At 51.7% G+C, this 16033-nt stretch overlaps 1 protein-coding gene across 10 annotated transcripts; it reads left to right on the top strand.

The window, feature by feature from the left end:
- On the top strand, window positions 1-15287 carry LOC122432093 (src substrate cortactin-like). Of its 10 annotated transcripts, none has more exons than XM_043453874.1 (7): window positions 1-148; window positions 1383-1456; window positions 6475-6562; window positions 7873-8002; window positions 10424-10534; window positions 14130-14304; window positions 14880-15287. In XM_043453874.1, the coding sequence occupies exons 1-6, from the start codon at window positions 30-32 to the stop codon at window positions 14157-14159; spliced, it is 552 nt and encodes a 183-aa protein (XP_043309809.1). In that variant the 5' UTR covers window positions 1-29; the 3' UTR covers window positions 14160-14304; window positions 14880-15287. The 10 variants fall into 10 exon arrangements, 9 of the variants coding, with proteins under 9 accessions (XP_043309809.1, XP_043309805.1, XP_043309811.1 ...); XM_043453870.1 differs by having other exon boundaries at window positions 14080-14304; XM_043453876.1 differs by lacking the exon at window positions 14130-14304.
- Window positions 15288-16033: the final 746 nt, after the last annotated feature.

Here is a 16033-nt window from a genome sequence, read left to right as displayed (position 1 = left end):
TGCCGGCAGGGACGAGCTCCGAGACCGGAATGCTGCCCGCCCCATTCGCGGAACCGGAAGTGGAGCGGGGCCCCTGGGAGCGGCGGGCGCGGCGGGCGCGGCGGTGGCTGGGCAGTGTCGAGCCGGGCCAGACCCATCCCGGGTGTCGGTGAGCGAGCTCGGCCTCCGCCGGGCGGAGGAACGGGCGGGTTCCTCAGCTGCCGTCCCCGGGCGCCTCTAGGCCCAGGAACGGAAAGAAAGCGGCGGTTTCGTCGCATTTCCGCTCGCTGTTTCGCGCGCCGGGGGAGCGCTGGCGAGGCTTCCCCGGACTGGGGGCGGAGGTCGGAGAAGGGGATGGGCGGGCCGGGGGCTGAGGGAAGGGCCCGGGCTTGAGGAAGCGGGCCGGGATTGAGGGACGGGGGCCCGGGGCTGAGGGGAAAGGGCCGGGCCTGAGGGAACGGGACCGGGGGACTGAGGGAAGTGGAGGAACAGGGGGCTGAGCTAAGGGGCCGGGGGCTGAGGGAAGATAGGGGACCGAGAAGCTGAGGGGAAGGGAAGGAGCCGGGGGCTGAGAGAAGGGGACCGGGAGACTGAGGGTTGGGGATGGGCCGGGGGCGGAGGGGAAGGGGTCAGACCTGAGGGAAGGGGTCCGGGGGACTGAGGGAAGTGGCGGAGCCGGGGGCTGAGAGAAGAGTAGGGGACCGAGGAGCTGGGGGTAGGGGAAGGAGCCGGGGGCTGAGGGAAGGGAAGGAGCCGGGGGCTGAGAGAAGGGGACCTGGGGACTGAGGGACGGGGACCGGGGGATTGAGGGACGGGGACCGGGGGACAGAGGGACGTGGGTGGGCCGGGGCCGAGGGGAGGGGGCCAGGCCTGAGGGAAGTCCTGGGGAGGGGAATGAGGTCGGAGAAGGGGGGCGGGCTGGGGGACGGGGAAGGGGCAGAGCTTGAGGGGTCAGGTCGCGCGGTCCTGAGGGGGCTGGGGAGGAGGGTCCGTGGTGTGAGGGGAGGATGCCCGGGATCTGGGAGGAAGGGGCCAGAGAGTTGAGGGGGGCGTCTAGCATAGGAGAGGGGCCCTCCAGGAGGGGTGCAGGACCTTGGGGTCGGGAGGAAGGGGTGGGGGAGAGGCCGGGCCCCAAGTGTTCGGGAAGGGGGCCAAGGGCCCAGAGGGTCCCGGGAAGAGCGGGGAGCCCCGGGGAGGCGTCCAGGACTGGAGGGTTAGGGGGAGGGGGCGGAGAGCCTACAGGGTCTAGGGAAAGAGAGGAGCCCTCCCGGAAAGAGAGGGTCCCGGACTCGGGAGGTCAAGGGGCGTAGGGCCGAGGGGAGGGGGGAGCCGGGGTCTCCCGAAGGCCGGGCGGGCGGCTCCCTCCCAGCTCCCGGGCCCACACCAACGGGGAGATGTTGCAGCCAGGTCAGTGGAAAGGCAGCGACCGGCGCGGCGACAGAGTGGAGCGGCTTTGGATTGGGAACAGCCCCTCAGGGTGCGGGCTGGGAGTCACCTGGAAGGGAGTCAGTCTCTTGGGAGCTTGGTGCCCCTGCAGAGGGTCTGGGGCGAGGGGGACAGGGCTTCCTCCCCCCGGAATCTGTCCGCGTCTGGCCCGGGGGAGCGGGGGTGAGGAACGCACTTCCCGCTGGGCAGAGCTCCGAGGTGTCCCGGTTGAGCGCGCCCCGCTGGCTCTGCGGCGACCTGGCCCCCGAGCTCGTTAGTGATTCGCCCCGCCGCCCCGCTGGCCGGCGCTGGGCAGAGCCTGAAGGCTGTTGAGTCAGGGAGCTGGTTCTGGAGGCTGGCCCGCGCCTCTCGGGGTGGAAAGTGTTCCCAGACCCGAGAGAGGAAGGGTGTGTGGGGGTGTCCTTGATGCTCTGCTCCATACCCCCCTCAGTAACTGGCAGTGTGGCCCCCATGACCTTTTCTTTGAAGCATTTTGAGTGACAGATCTGTAAAAAACTTCACTTGCATGGGGTCATTGGTGAGTCAGGTCTTTGGTCCGTGCAGTGCAGCAGGCGCTGGGTAAGAGCCTGGTTGAGAGAGAACATTGGGAGCCCTGGGGTCTGCCCTGTGTTGCAGTGGGCTGCGTCCTGGGGCCCTTGTCTATCAGAGGTCCTGTCTTTGACTGTGCAGGAGGCAGGGGTGTGGGGGGAGTCCTCTGGGTAATGGTGGTGTGGAGAGTGGGCCGTGTGAGACCTGTTTCCTCTGCTACACTGGAGAGGGTGGGCAAGTGGACGGCTGGGTAACTCAGCGTTGGTGGTTTCATCCGCTCAGAAACCTTATCGTGTTCCCTCACCCCCACTAGGCAACCACTAGTCTACTTTTTCTCGCTGTACACTTACCAGATCTGGCCACTCATAGAAATGGGCCTGTATAATGTATGGTCTTCTGTGTCCGGCTTCTTCACTTAGCGTAAGATTTTTAAAGAGTTGTCCATGTTGTAGTAGGTGTCAGTACTTCACTCCTTTTATCTTCAGATATTAGTAACATTCCATTGATTGGATAGACCACCTGCTGCGTGTCTATCACTTCACAAGGATAGTGGGTTCTTTTCACTTTGGGCTGTTGGGAGTGATGCTCTGTGAACAAGTTTTCTATATACCTAGGAATGGAGTTGCTGGGATATGTGCCACCTCTGTGTTTTAACCTTTTGAAGAACTGCCAGAGTCTTTGATTTTCCATTTCCACCACCAGCATAAGAGCCTTCTGATTTCTGCACACCCTCACCAAACTTGTTTTCTGTGTTTTGGAATGTAGCTACCCTAGAACGTGTGGAGTGGTATCTCAAAAGTTGGCTTTGATTTGCATTCCCTTGATAGTTAATGATACTGTCTTTTCACAAGCTTATCATCCATTTATGTGTCTTTGGAGAAATGTCTGTTCAGATCCTTTCCCCATTTAAAATGTGGTTAACTGTCCCTTTTATTATTGACTAGTAAGAATTCTTTATATATTCTGGATAGATGATTTGAAAATAGTGTCTCTCATTCTGTAAATAGTGTTCATTTTGATGGCTGTCTTTTGAAGCCAAAAGTTTAAAATTTTGTCCAATTTGTTTTTTTCTGTTTTCACTTGTGCTTTTGGTGAAGGCAAAGCATCTAAGGTCTGTTGTCGAATTCAAGGTGATGAAAATCTATGCTTATGCTTTATTTTCTAAGAATTTAATAGTTTTACTTCAGACACTTAGGTTTTTTGATCCATTTTTTTCCAGTTAATTTTTGTGTGTGGTGTGAGGTAGGGTTCTAGAGGCATTATCTTCGGATTGGAAAAAAAACAAAACCAAAACAGGCCTTTAATTTTTCAAAGAGTTGTTTTCATGATGTTTTTAATTAAAAATATTGAGAGGGAATAGATTATTATAGATTTGAGCCTATCACTAGCTACCCTTGGCAAGATTTTCATAGATGCTAGATGATAACTGCAGTACCCAGAATGTACTAAGCAACCTACACAAGTTAAGATTTCTAAAGGCAGAGTTGAGGAAGGCCAGCAGAGCATCATCTGTCTGGTTGCTAATGCATGCCAGGCCACACGTCAGCACATACGGTGTATGCCTGTGACGAGTCTGGTCCTGGGGAACAAGGGGATTCTAGGCATCTGTCATGTCTAGCAGTGCGGTGTCTAGTCAGGGCTATCCTGTGGTCTTAGGGAAGAGGTGCTGAGCTGGTGGCCCGGAGAATTGGAGTGTTGGTCTTATGAAGTAACCGTACCTGTTCATTAGAGACGCAGCTTGCTGCTCTTTTGCTCCCCGAGTCACCATTCTTCACGTTCCGGTAGCAGTCACTGCTCTGAGTTCTAGCCCAGTCATGTCACCATCCCTTTGGGGAGTGCTTCTCATACGTACATCTATATGAAAGTGTGAGAATGCTAGTCAGTCATGTCCGACTCTGTGACCCCATGGACTATAGCCCACCAGGCTCCTCTATCCATGGAATTTTGCCTGCAAAAATACTGGAGTGGGTTGCCATTCATTTTTCTGGGGACTCTTCCCCATCCAGGGATAGAACCTGGGTCTCCTGCATTGCAGGCAGCTTCTTTACTGTCTGAGCCACCAGGGAAGCCATATATATATATATATATATATACACATGCATACACACATATACACAGACACCCAGAGTAATAGAATTGTATCGCAGAATAAATTAGGATGAACCAGAAATGGAAAGCTCTCAGCATTTTAGCAAACAAATATGTACACTAGCCATTGAAGCAATGATTTCTGTTTGCATTAAGAAGAAACTTCATACAGTTGTAAATCTTATGAAACTTCTTTATTTCCTGTAGTTTCTCACTGTGGCTGAGAGTTAGTTGAAGTCTTTGGTTAGGGAAATGCAAATTTCTTTACAAAACCCTGTTATGTTGGGGAGGATTTCAGAGGTATTCTAAAAGGATCTCAACCCACAAAGATTTGCCCAGGGTGCCTGTCAGCACATATCCTTCTGAGCTTTTTACTCTTAATCTTTTTACAGACAGAAACTCTCCCCAGTGCCTGGGAATTCCTCATTGGATTACTGAGTTTTCAGCAGAGTTTTGTGAGTGTATCACATCTGCACCGTGAGCATGTTCATATGCTCCACTGGGCAGGCAGGGAAACCCCTTTGACAAGGAACGTGACGGGTGTTTTCTCACTGGGTTTGCAGAGATAGGGACGATAACTTTCTGGGAGGAAATTTGCTTGTTTGAAAGATAAAGTCAATTTTGGTGTTGCCTGTGGTCTAGAAAGCAGAGGGGATTCCACCTGACTCTGGAGTGGAGGACTCGGGGCACCTCCCCCCGGGCAGCCATCTGGCCCCTTCTTCCTGTTCCATGGGGGAGTGGGGAGCCTGTGGCCATGACGCGGGGGCGAACCGGCCAGTGCTCAGCTGCCCACGAGTGAGCCTGGCTTCCGGAGAGACGGGTGGAGAGTGGGCCCGGCGACTTCTGTGCCGCCAGCATGGAGAAGCCACAGGCCAGGACGCAGCTTTCACCTTGTCCTTGGGTGGGGAGTGCATCTCGCTGGAGACCCTGTCCTTCTGCATGACCGACCGTCCCCTCACTGGCTGAGGAGACCACTAGGCCACCGGAGTCCTGTGGGTGGGCAGCCCCTTCTCAGGCCAGTGTGGTACCACGGGCAGTCTTGACTTGGGGAGGCAGAGGCTTAGGGCAGAGCATTTGGCTTTCAGGCAACTGTGTCTCCATGTGTGAATAGGCACGCTGGTTATGCCTGCCGGTGCTGAGCCGGTCTGTCGGTTCCCGAAGATTGTGTCCAAAGCAGTTTGTGTCTGGGCGCTTCCTGCCTTGCTTCACCTAGTCAGAGGGGAGCAAGGGTCCCAATGGGACAGTGTCCAGGGGACTGCGTTGATCCTGCCCACCTGGTGGCACATGCTTCCCTACCCAGCTGACGTGGCAGGAGTCCAATCTGGGAATCAGAGCTGTTCCCCTCGATCCATCCCTGCCACCACCTTGGACTTGTGACCTAGCAGAGCTGGGGGCGCAGGTCGACCTGCCTGGGGGAGTCTCAGGCCTGCGAAGGGCTCCCGTCCTCTTTGGATCCACACAGAGCACAGAGCATATGGCCCCACCAAGTGAGACTGGCAGTGTCCTCAGCTCAGACACCAGGATGGGGGCTTCTGGTTGCGTGCAAACAAGCCTTCAGTTTCTTCCTGGCCTGTGTGCAGTTTTATGAGTACTTCTGGGGAGAGTGAAACCTTTCTTCTGGTCACTTTCTTTTGAAGTTCTGAAAGGCTAGATTTTGCCTTTGCAGTTATGCAAAGAGCAGCGTGGTCCGGCTGCAAGGCTGTGTCATTGTTGTCGGAGCCGATAAATTCCACAGTTTCAGGGCTCTGCTGAGGAGGCAGGGCGGCACAGAAGTTGGCATTCTCTGTGTTCTGCGTTTCCCCAAGTAGATGGCAAAGCAGCCCTTGAATGATTTATTGACTTGTCAGAGTCTAAGTTAAGAAAATCATTGTAGGGTTTCCAGTAATTATTTTTGAGTCAAAATGGTGCTTTAAAAAAAAAATTGTGATAAAATGCAGCAGACTTTACCATTGGCGACAGCGCATTCCCAGTGTTGGACAACACTGTTGTCAGGAGACTTAGTCGGGGAGGTTCCCATTGAGTGAAGTAGCACACGGGACTTATTTTATTTTGCAGAAAATGTTCTCATTTGAGTTGTAGCTAGGAGTATTTCTTCTGTGTTTCTGCCCTGTGACTGCTCTCATGTTAGGTTTCTTTTGATCCTTCTGGTGTCACTCAGGCACGGGGATTAAGAGTGACCTTGTTTTATTTTAATGGTTGTGGCATGTAGGAATGTAGTGCCCTGACCAGGGATTGAACCTGGGCCCCCAGCATTGGGAGCGAGGAGTGTTAGCTGCTGGACCCCCAGGGATGTCCCATGAGTGGACTTCTTGAGCACATAGCTCTCTGCCCTCCCTGTGTTGTCCAGGGTTTTGGGGTCCCGGGCAGGGCATCTGTATGGGTCTCTGGGCAGGGTTCTCCTGGCGTCTGTGACCTTCAGCGCTGCTCTTCCAGATGTGGAAAGCCTCGGCCGTCCACACTGTGTCCATCACCCCGGACGACGGGGGAGCCGACAACTGGGAGGACCGACCGTGATTTTGTGGTAGGAGCTTTCTCGATCTTTGTGTGACAGTGACATTCTGAAATGTGAAGGGGTGAAGTGGGGCACGCTCCCCGCTGGGTAGCGCAAGTGCCCTGCTTCTGTGGGCTGGCCCTGCTTCTGTGTCGTCTGGTCCCTTGTTTACACAGTAGATAAAAATGAGGTCTGACATGTACATGCGTAAGTGTTTGTGTACGTGCATGTGTAAAGATGTGCTCAGTGACTTTAAATCCTCATTGCCCGTGACTCCTGTACTTCTTACTCTCCAGTCTGCTTTTCAACCTTGTAGTTTTCATGCAGGAACACAGTCACTTAAGCTGTTCTCTCTGCGGAAGGGAGATTTCTAAAGCATGGGCTGTCTTTGAAGACCTGAGATCAAAAACACCCCCTCCTTAATGTGTATTATTTTGTTATAATGTCATTATTCTGTTGTTGTCAGTTGAATATCGTGATCTGAATCCTGAACTTCATGTTCTTATGAAGGTAAAGATAGGAGACTGCACGAAGCAAGGATTGTCCCTGACTTGGCCCGTCTTAACTTGCCACCTCCGGGCTAGCTTGTTTTCTTTTTGGGAAGTGTAGGTAGTCTTCTTCCCAGCTCCTCAGGGGCTTGGGAGGTGGCCAGTCCTGGTTGGTGTTCTAAGTCGAACATCTGGGATTGTCATCCGGATGTGGAGTGAGGTGGCCCTCAGCTGCCTTGGGTGAGAGCTGCCTGGCCTGCCCGGTTCTGTATGCATCTTGTGATCTGTCCCACTGCTCCTAGCGCTAAAAGTGAAAGTGACTCTTACATCCTAAGTTCTGTAAGCCTCTCACTTCACCTTTGAATGGAAAGCCAGGGTGCTTCATGTTGAGAGAAACTGTCTGAATATTCCACATCTCTTGGTTCCTGGCCTAGGGTCGTCCGGGTGCAAGCCTGTTGCCTTTGTGTCCCATTTGCCTCTGGTGACGTTTATCGAGCTGACTCTCCCGGTTCATGTGTTTGGTGAACCGCGAGGAGCTGTCCTCCACTGGGTGGAATGCTGTCCACGTCGTAGCCCCAGGTGCTATAGGGGCTTGGAGATGCCTCATTGTGTGTGTTCAGACTTTCTTTTTTTCCCATTAACCTGCTTCTGATTCTGAAAACTGCTGGAGTTGGGGGCAGCTGGAGGTGCAGTAAAGTGAACACAAGGGAGGCCGGGCTGGGGAGCCACCGGGGAATGACACCTCACAGATTGCAGAGATAACGTCCTTGTCTCTCCTCCCAGAAAGCACAGACGCATGTCTTGGCTGTCTGTGTGACCGATTTGTTCGTCTTCCATCTCTTCCCTCCCAAGTATCCACAAGTTGCGGGAGAATGTGTTTCAAGAACACCGGACCCTCAGGGAGAAAGAGCTGGAAATGGGACCCAAACCCTCGCACAGCTACAGAGGGAAGTTTGGCGTGGAGCAGGACAGGATGGACAAGGTAAGTTCCAACCCACGTGGTGTCAGTCCTGGCGTGCTTGACCTCGCCAGGGTCAGCAGGGTCGTCTCTGAGCCCTCCCCTTCCATTGAAAAGTTGGGAATCCACTTGTTGAGGACGAGATTTGCCAGACGGAAGTCTCTCTCAATTGACCTTAGCCGAGAAGGGCTGTGCTTTCTGGAAGCTCTTCAGATTCTGAGTTGCTGGGGAGGGAGGTGTTTTGGGAAGGCTGCAGCTGGAGATCAGGTCCTACCAGAGGCCAGCTCTGTGACCAGGACAGAGGCCCACAGGCAGCCAGACTGCTGGCATGGGCGTCATGTGTTGTTCAGGCTGCAGCCTTAGTGGTTCCCATCTGCAGCCCAGAGCTGAGTTTCAGCGCCTGGTTTCACGTCGAGGCTGGAAAGTCAGCCACCTAGCGTGCTGCTGTCCTTCGCACACTTGGTGACCTTCAGAGAGGACCCTGTCCTCTGGCGTCAAACTGTGGCCCACCAGGCTGAGGACAGGCAGGTCTAAGTAGGTGGGACTGAAGCTGTTAAGAGTACAGGATCCTTTGCTGGTACTCAGGGAGGGGGCTGGATCAGCTGGGGGCTGTGTCCGCCCTGCAGAGGGGACAATAGACTGGAGCAGGTGTGCTGCATCTGCAGTGAAGCGGGTGCGCGTTTCCCAGGCTGGGTAACTTGAGATGTCTGCCTTTACTCTGTGCTGAGGTATCAGCTGGGGTCAGATTCCTCTGTAATTCCACCCCATCTGCCTTGTGTCTGGATCGGCCTCAGCCCGGAATGACAGGGCTTGTCACACTGGTGAGCCACCACCTGCTTGAGAGAGGGGTGCCTCTCATGACCGGAGCGTCATCCCTGCTTCCCGCAGTGCTCTGCCTGGTGCTGACTATCTCATAAATAGAGTCTCGTCAGTGTGAGACCAAGGCCAATCTGGGGGACAAAGCTGTTTTGATCAGAAAGTTGGGCGAATCGCTAAGCTTTCACCTGGCCATATTTTTGGAACAGTTCTCTCTGACTTCTTAGTGATGAAGAGTCACGCTGGCGGTTCCTTTGGGCATGCTGCTGCCTCCATGTTACCTTGCTGATGTTTTCTGGGTGAGACCCCTGAAGCTGCAGATGGGTGGTCTCTGCCACAGGTTTTTGGAGGCCGCAGTGCTCCAGATCGGCTATTGGCTGTGGGCATCGAATCCAGCCTGGGAGCGAGAGAAAGTAACAGCTCCAGACTGGAAAATAAATCCTGCTTTGCTCCCCGGCTGTGGAAGAACGCATGCCCTCAGCTGCCTGCAGAGTTGTCAGAGGTGGTGGTGACCCTGTGGGGGTTGGACCCTAAACGCTGCCGCTGAAGTTCCGGATAAACAAGCAGGAGAGGAGTTGGTAGTGCGCTGGCAGGCCCCTCAGTGTATTGAAGGAGGGGGCCAAGGTGGGGGTGATTCCCTGGGGAGGAGCTAGGCTGGACGAGCCGCCTCCTCGCCCGGCATTGGGTCATGCGTCAGTCATCTGTCCTGCATCCTCAGTGTCCACAAAGAGGTCCGTGACCACTCTCCATTCTGCCGAGGGCGCCTGCTGCCTTACTGTGAGGGTCATGCCTGGGCGACTGGAGCACCAAGGGGCCGCTCAGCGTTCAGGATGTAAATATTTTTAGCTTCCCGGCCACCACAGGGTCTCTGGTGGCTCCTGAACTACCTGTATTGTCTTGACACGAAGTTAGATATAGATTTTCTGTAAATGAACAATGTTCAAAAACACCTGTATGTTGTTTGTATGTTATTTACAAAGAACCTCAGTGCTGGATGTGGGCCATGGGCCATGGCTTGCTGACCACACAGCGGGAGCTCGGGGTGGACTGCTCGGTGTGCATGTGGCCTTGAGAGGTCACCAGACCCGCTTCCCTGACTGGGGGCTGGCGGGGCGGTGGCAGGCCCCACTGCACACCTGGGCGGGCTGGGTGTGTGGCAGGTGTTGACACTGAACGTGCGGTGTGCCTGAAGCATGCCATCTGTATTGCAGTTTGTGCCCTGATTTCTGGGCCACGTGCTTTGACAGTGTCCCACCTGAAAAGGGTGATCACTGCCAGCAGTCTTCTTGGAAGTGGGCTTAGGAGTCGCTGGCAGGCTGCTGGCTCTGTGGTTCTGGTTGGGGCTGGCTTTCTGGTCCTTCACACCCAGGCACCTCAGAAGGCCCCCTGTGGCTGGGGTTCTTGGGAGACTTCTGGGGAGCCTGGTGTGGAGAGGGTTCAAACACCTGACTGGGGGGCCCTGGTGTTGTGATGCCCCATGGAGTTACCTCCCTCTGGGCCGGCTTCCACGTTGAGTGATTTTGTTTGCATCACCCATGCCGACCAGAAGTGCAGGCTGCCTCAGGGTCGGGGGGCGGGTCTAGTGTGGCCATGCTGGTGTCTGATGCTTCACTTTTGCCCCTGTTTCAGTCAGCTGTCGGCCATGAGTATCAGTCAAAGCTCTCCAAGTGCTGCTTGCAGGTTGACTCCATCTGGGGGTTTGGAGGCAAGTTTGGTGTCCAGTTGGCCAGAGTGGACCAGGTGAGTGAAGCGTTGTGAGCAGACAAGAATCGGGGTAGTGGTTTCCCCGTGGGGGTCAGGAAGGGGGCTCCTGGGTGCTGGCCGCATGCAAGTGCTTCATTACCAAAAATGTATCATGTGTGCCTGTCTCTGGCACGTGTGTGAAGCTCCCATGAGATGGTTTTAAGACATCAGGAGAGGACCGTGCTGGAACCCACCCCTGCTTCAAACTACCTCGGCTTTCTCACTGACCATGTAATGCCCCCATGGAATTATCCATGACATGGCTTCTGTCTACACGGGGTATCCTGTGTTGAGCTTGCCGCCAAACCCTACACAAGGGTGAGAGACCAACAGCAGGGCGGTTAGAACATATGTCAGGCAGCTTCTGAGGTCTTCTCCTGCAGAGGTCTGTAGAAGAGCCTTGGTCAGAGACCTGCTTCTCAGGTACAACACCAGTCTCAGAAACCCAAACTCACTCTTTATCAAGCAAAGGGTTGGCATACGTTTTAAGTAGGGTATCCAGTAAACGAAGAGGTCTGTGCTAGTGGGATCTTAGAGTGGAGAAAACTGTGCCAGAATCTTGAGTCCATGAAAGAGAACAAGTTGACATGGATGAACTCACCACTCAGAGCCACCATAAGAAGTATATTAGTTAGCTTGCGCTGTGGAACAAACAACCTCAGCACCTAGTGGCTTAAAATAATGTGTATTTATTATCTCAGGTTCTTTCAGTGGGGTCAGAAATTCAGAAATGGCTTAGCTGTGCAATTCTGGCTTGGGAGTCCCTTGTGAGGTTATCGTCAAGATGTCATGTAGGGCTGCAGGTATCTGAAGGTTGTTCTGGGACTGGAAGATCAGCCTGCAAGATAGCACACTCACAGGGCTGTTGGCGGAGCCTCAGCTCCTCACCACATGGACCTCTCCTCAGGCTGCTTGAGTGTCCTCACAGCATGGCAACTGGCTTCACCCAGGGCAGGAAGTGCGAGAGAGAGTGAGGAAGAGTCTGAAATGCCTCTGATGGCCCACTTTTCAGTAGTTACATGCTGTCATTTCTGCCTTATTCTATTCATTAGAAGCGAGTCCCTAAGCTCGGTCCATACTTAAGGAGCAGGAGATTGGGTTCCCTTCTGAGTAGAGGAATACCCCAAAACTTGAGGACATAATTTAAAACCACCACAGCAAAACTCCAGGGACAGCAGTATTCTGGGAGCTTCTTTCGACTTAGACCTTATGACCAACTACGGGATGGTACCAACTGTTGCTAGCCCTCTCCCCCCTCCCCAGTCAGAAAGTGGCCTCAGCTGGCTGTGTCTACAGGGCCTAAGACTTCCGGGTGTCTGCCACCGTGTCCTCACTCTGGAGATCACACTCATTCTCTTCTAAGCATCTCACACCTGGAACCCGGCATCCTGGGCAACCCAGCGACCACACCCCATCCTCTCCCACAAGTCAACTCCAGCACCAGTTTTTAAATATTTATTTGGGCACGCTGAGTCTTAGCTGCATCGTGCTGGATCTTTTAGTCACAGCACGTGGGATCTTTAGTCGTGGCATGTGGGATCTAATTCCCCGAGCAGGGATCAAACCCAGGCCCTCTGTATTGGGAGCATGGGGTCTTAGCCACTGGAGCATCAGGGAAATCCCAGTAGCATCATTTTTTGAAGCAATAAGACAAAATGAGGCTTTGATTTTATAAAGTCTCAGCCAATTCTGATAAAGAGTGCCTGGTCACATTTGCTGAGTTTTTGGCAACTCGGCAGCATGTCAAAAAATTGGGCCCAATCACACGTACAGGCTCATTCTATGATTTCCAGGACACAACAGTAAACATCAGTTCATGTTCAAGAGGCCAAAAGAGAACAGCCTTTCTGTGGTTATCTACTGTTGCACAGTGAACCGCCCAGAACTTAGTGGCTGCAAACAGCCACCCATTATCTCTCATCAGGCTGTGGGTCGGGGGCTGACTGGGGCTAGATGTGTGGTCGATCTCCAGTGGGGACAGTCCTGCATCCACAGTCAGCTGGTGGGTCAGCTGAGCTTGGCTGCTCAAGGGTAGCCGTGGTTCATGATGGACAAGCTGGCTGCTGGCAGGGATGATGATGGGAGTCCTGTCCTCCAGCAGGCTGGCCTGGGATTGTTCACAGGGAAGTGGCCAGAGAGCAATGCTCTCAAGGCCCTGTGAGGCTTGTCACTTTGCCTGTTTCTGTTGGCCAAGCCAAGTCACAAGGCCAGCCCAGAAGCTGCAGAAATACGCTGTGTCTCTTGACGGGAAATGTTGCAAAGTAGCGTGGCAAAGGGGGCAGCTACAGGCCAGGGCAGGAGAATCATGGCCTCCTACATTCCACCCCACGTGTGGTCTTCTTGACTTGATGCTGAAGAAGAGACTGGATAGAACTCAACATCTTCCCACTGTTGTTATTGTTGTTCTATTGCTAAGTTGTTCTTACTCTTTGCAACCCCATGAACTGCAGCACCCCAGGCTTCCTTGTTCTTCACTATCTCCTAGAGTTTGCTCATGTCCATGGAGTCTGTGATGCCACCTGACCATCTCATCCTCTGTCGCCCACTTCATTTGGATAGAACTGAACATCTTCCCACTAAAAAACTCTTTAAAAACCAAAAAGGACAGCTTTGAAACAGAGTTGGAAACATCTATTTCAAGCCAAGGGCCAAAATCACACTGAATAGTGATGTGTCACAAGTGGTCTCATTAAAGTCAGGGACAAGTCAAGGATGCTGTGATCACCTCTGTTAATTATCAATGCTCTGAAAGTTCTAGAATGTGCTATCGAACAAGAAAATTCAATAATAATTGTGATAGCTGAAAGAGGGAAATAAATTAGCCAGTGATTGAAGATGATATAATGGCCTACCTGAAAAACACAAAAGTATCAGCTGAAACATGGTAATAATAGAACAGCTCTGTCAGGGAGTCAGATGCTAACAACTCTCCAGAGTTATTGTTGGCAAAAGAATCAGTGTAATTCCTGGAAATTGCCGTGGAGAAAGGATGCAATCAGAAAGAGCAAGGTTGTGGGGGGAATAGAGATACCCTATGATTAAACTTAAGAGGAATAAGATACCAATCTGCACAAAAATGTAAAGTTCTACTGAGGAACGAAGGATGGAAGGAAGGGATCAGGGGAGGGAGGAAGGAAGTTTGTATAGATGGATGGATGGATGGATAAATGAACAGATGGATGATGGATGGATAAATGAACAGATGGATGGATGGATGAATGCGTGGATGGGTGGATGGATGGATGGGTGGTTAGACAGGTAGATTGATGGATGGGTGGTTGGATAGATGGATGGATTGATAGACAGATGGATGGGTGGATGAATGGATTAATGAGTAGGTAATAGTAGATGGATGGACAGATGACTGGCTGACTGGATGGATGGGTGGATGGATGGATGGATGAATTAATGAGTGGATGGATGGATGGATTTGTGAGTAGATGGATGGATGAACAGATGGCTGGCTGGCTGGCTGGCTGGCTAGGTGGATGAACAGAGGATGGAATGAATAATGTTTACATATGTTTACACTCCAATTCTAGAAACATTCTGCGAAATTAAGTAGGAGCTGGGCGATGATTGTTTTCTCCAGAACAGTGACAAGTGTTTGGAAACGGCCTAAGTGCTCATCAGTGAGGGGTGAGGTGCAATCTGTGGACACCCCACAAGGAACAGCCCTCCCTCTCCTTCCTGCCACCTTCAGCTGCCGCCGCCCCAGGACTGACTCGTCTGTGTGTGTTTCCAGTTTCCCCGCACTAATGCTACAGGTGATTATACAGCGTCCAGAATACGACAAAGACATTTTGAACTCGATGCGATCTTTAATCTGTTTAAAGTTGTTGTATGGCCCCTAAGGTATTTTATTACAGACTTTTTAATTAGTGAAAAATTCATGAATACCATAGAGAAAATGTTTTAAAATTTAATGTTTCTTCTATTTATGTAAACTTATGACTTTATTTATATACTTACTTTTTCTTGTATAGCCAGGCTATATATATCCTTTCAGATCAATTCATGTTCTGATACCTGATTTTAGTCTTTCAAATGAATGTACTGTAATGCTTGTCTGTATAAATCCTATGAACAAATATAGGGCTTTTGTAAATGATGCATTTATTGTAATTATTCTTGTTTAATTTTTAAATGATAAACCATGAGAGAAGGGGTTTTCCTGCAATTGTAAAATCATCATGACACGGTGTGCATTATCCTTCCAGAATGTAACTGAGCTCTCCAACACTCACCCTGAAATGAGCGAACTTAATTTCAACCAATTGTTTTATTTTAACGACTGACCTAATCTGTACTTTTTCTAGCAAGAAATGCTTTTACTCTGCAGAGTGAAGCGATTTAAAAGTACTGGGTGTTGAATGTGAGCTTCTAGTGAAGTCTGGGCTGAAAGCATGAGTAGAAGACGACTATGACAATCTCTCCCGTGACCTGGTCTCTGAGGACCCGGGTCCCTCTCTCCGCTGAGACTCTTCGGGGAGCAATCGCGATGCCCTGCACCGTTGCAGAGCTGGTGCGCTGGACGGTGAAGGAGCCACGCCCCACAGACAGACAGCGTAGAGCAGCTCTAACAAAGGCCTTAGTTTTCTTATGTAAACCATCTTTTTATCTGTAAACATGTTTAAAGAATGGACCTAGGCGTACATTTGTAGATTTTGATGACATAGCCATTTCGGATTGTATAAGCAGCAAATGTAACTTTTACTCTTTCAGGAGCACATTAAAAAAGCCAGCAAGAGATGAGTTCAGATCACAGTGCGTCATTTATTATGCAGTGATATCTCAGTAGACAGACGGCATGTCTCTTTACATGTGGGTTCCACCTTTAATTTACTTGTACAATTCATTGTTACCATTCTGTTTTTCTACTAATCTTTGGTGAACTTCCTGAATATGTGACAAAGTACGTACAGTCTACTTTTGAACTATTTTTATCACAGTATTATTGCTTTCTTTCAATAAAGTACTGAAGGAAAATTTCCCACTGCCAATAGAGTGTGCTGAGTGTAAGCTGTACTCTGAGATCAGACCAGAGCTGGTAATGGGAGCCTGTGTCATCGGACATTGTTAAGAGAAACGGATGGATACAATGGAAAGGCTAGAAGGCGGAAGCATAGATGTCCCCAAAGGACGACCGACCTGGTATTCATGCTCTTGGCTCTGGAGACAAGAGGCTCCATCACTTCAGCATCTGCGGGGACAGGGCCCCTCTGCTGCGGAGGCGTGGGCAGCGGGCCGAGGATGGGAACAAAGTGCGGGTGTCAAGCCTCACCGTGGATCCCAGGACGGGGTGGCCGAGGGCAACCCTGATGCGGACCCGAATGATGCACTAGGGAGTGTGCGTGTGCACGCCTGTGTGTGGGAGCTTTTTATGTTATTTTAGTCAACAGTCTTTATTATTCATATATCCATAGAAACAAGAATGTAGCAAGGGGAGGTGGGAGGGAGATTCAAGAGGGAGGAGACATATGTTCATCTATGGCT

Source organism: Cervus canadensis, chromosome 30 (assembly GCF_019320065.1).
Source record: "Cervus canadensis isolate Bull #8, Minnesota chromosome 30, ASM1932006v1, whole genome shotgun sequence".
NCBI lineage: Eukaryota > Metazoa > Chordata > Mammalia > Artiodactyla > Cervidae > Cervus > Cervus canadensis.
Note: the sequence above shows the minus strand (reverse complement) of the source record. Positions and strands in the feature narration are given on the sequence as shown.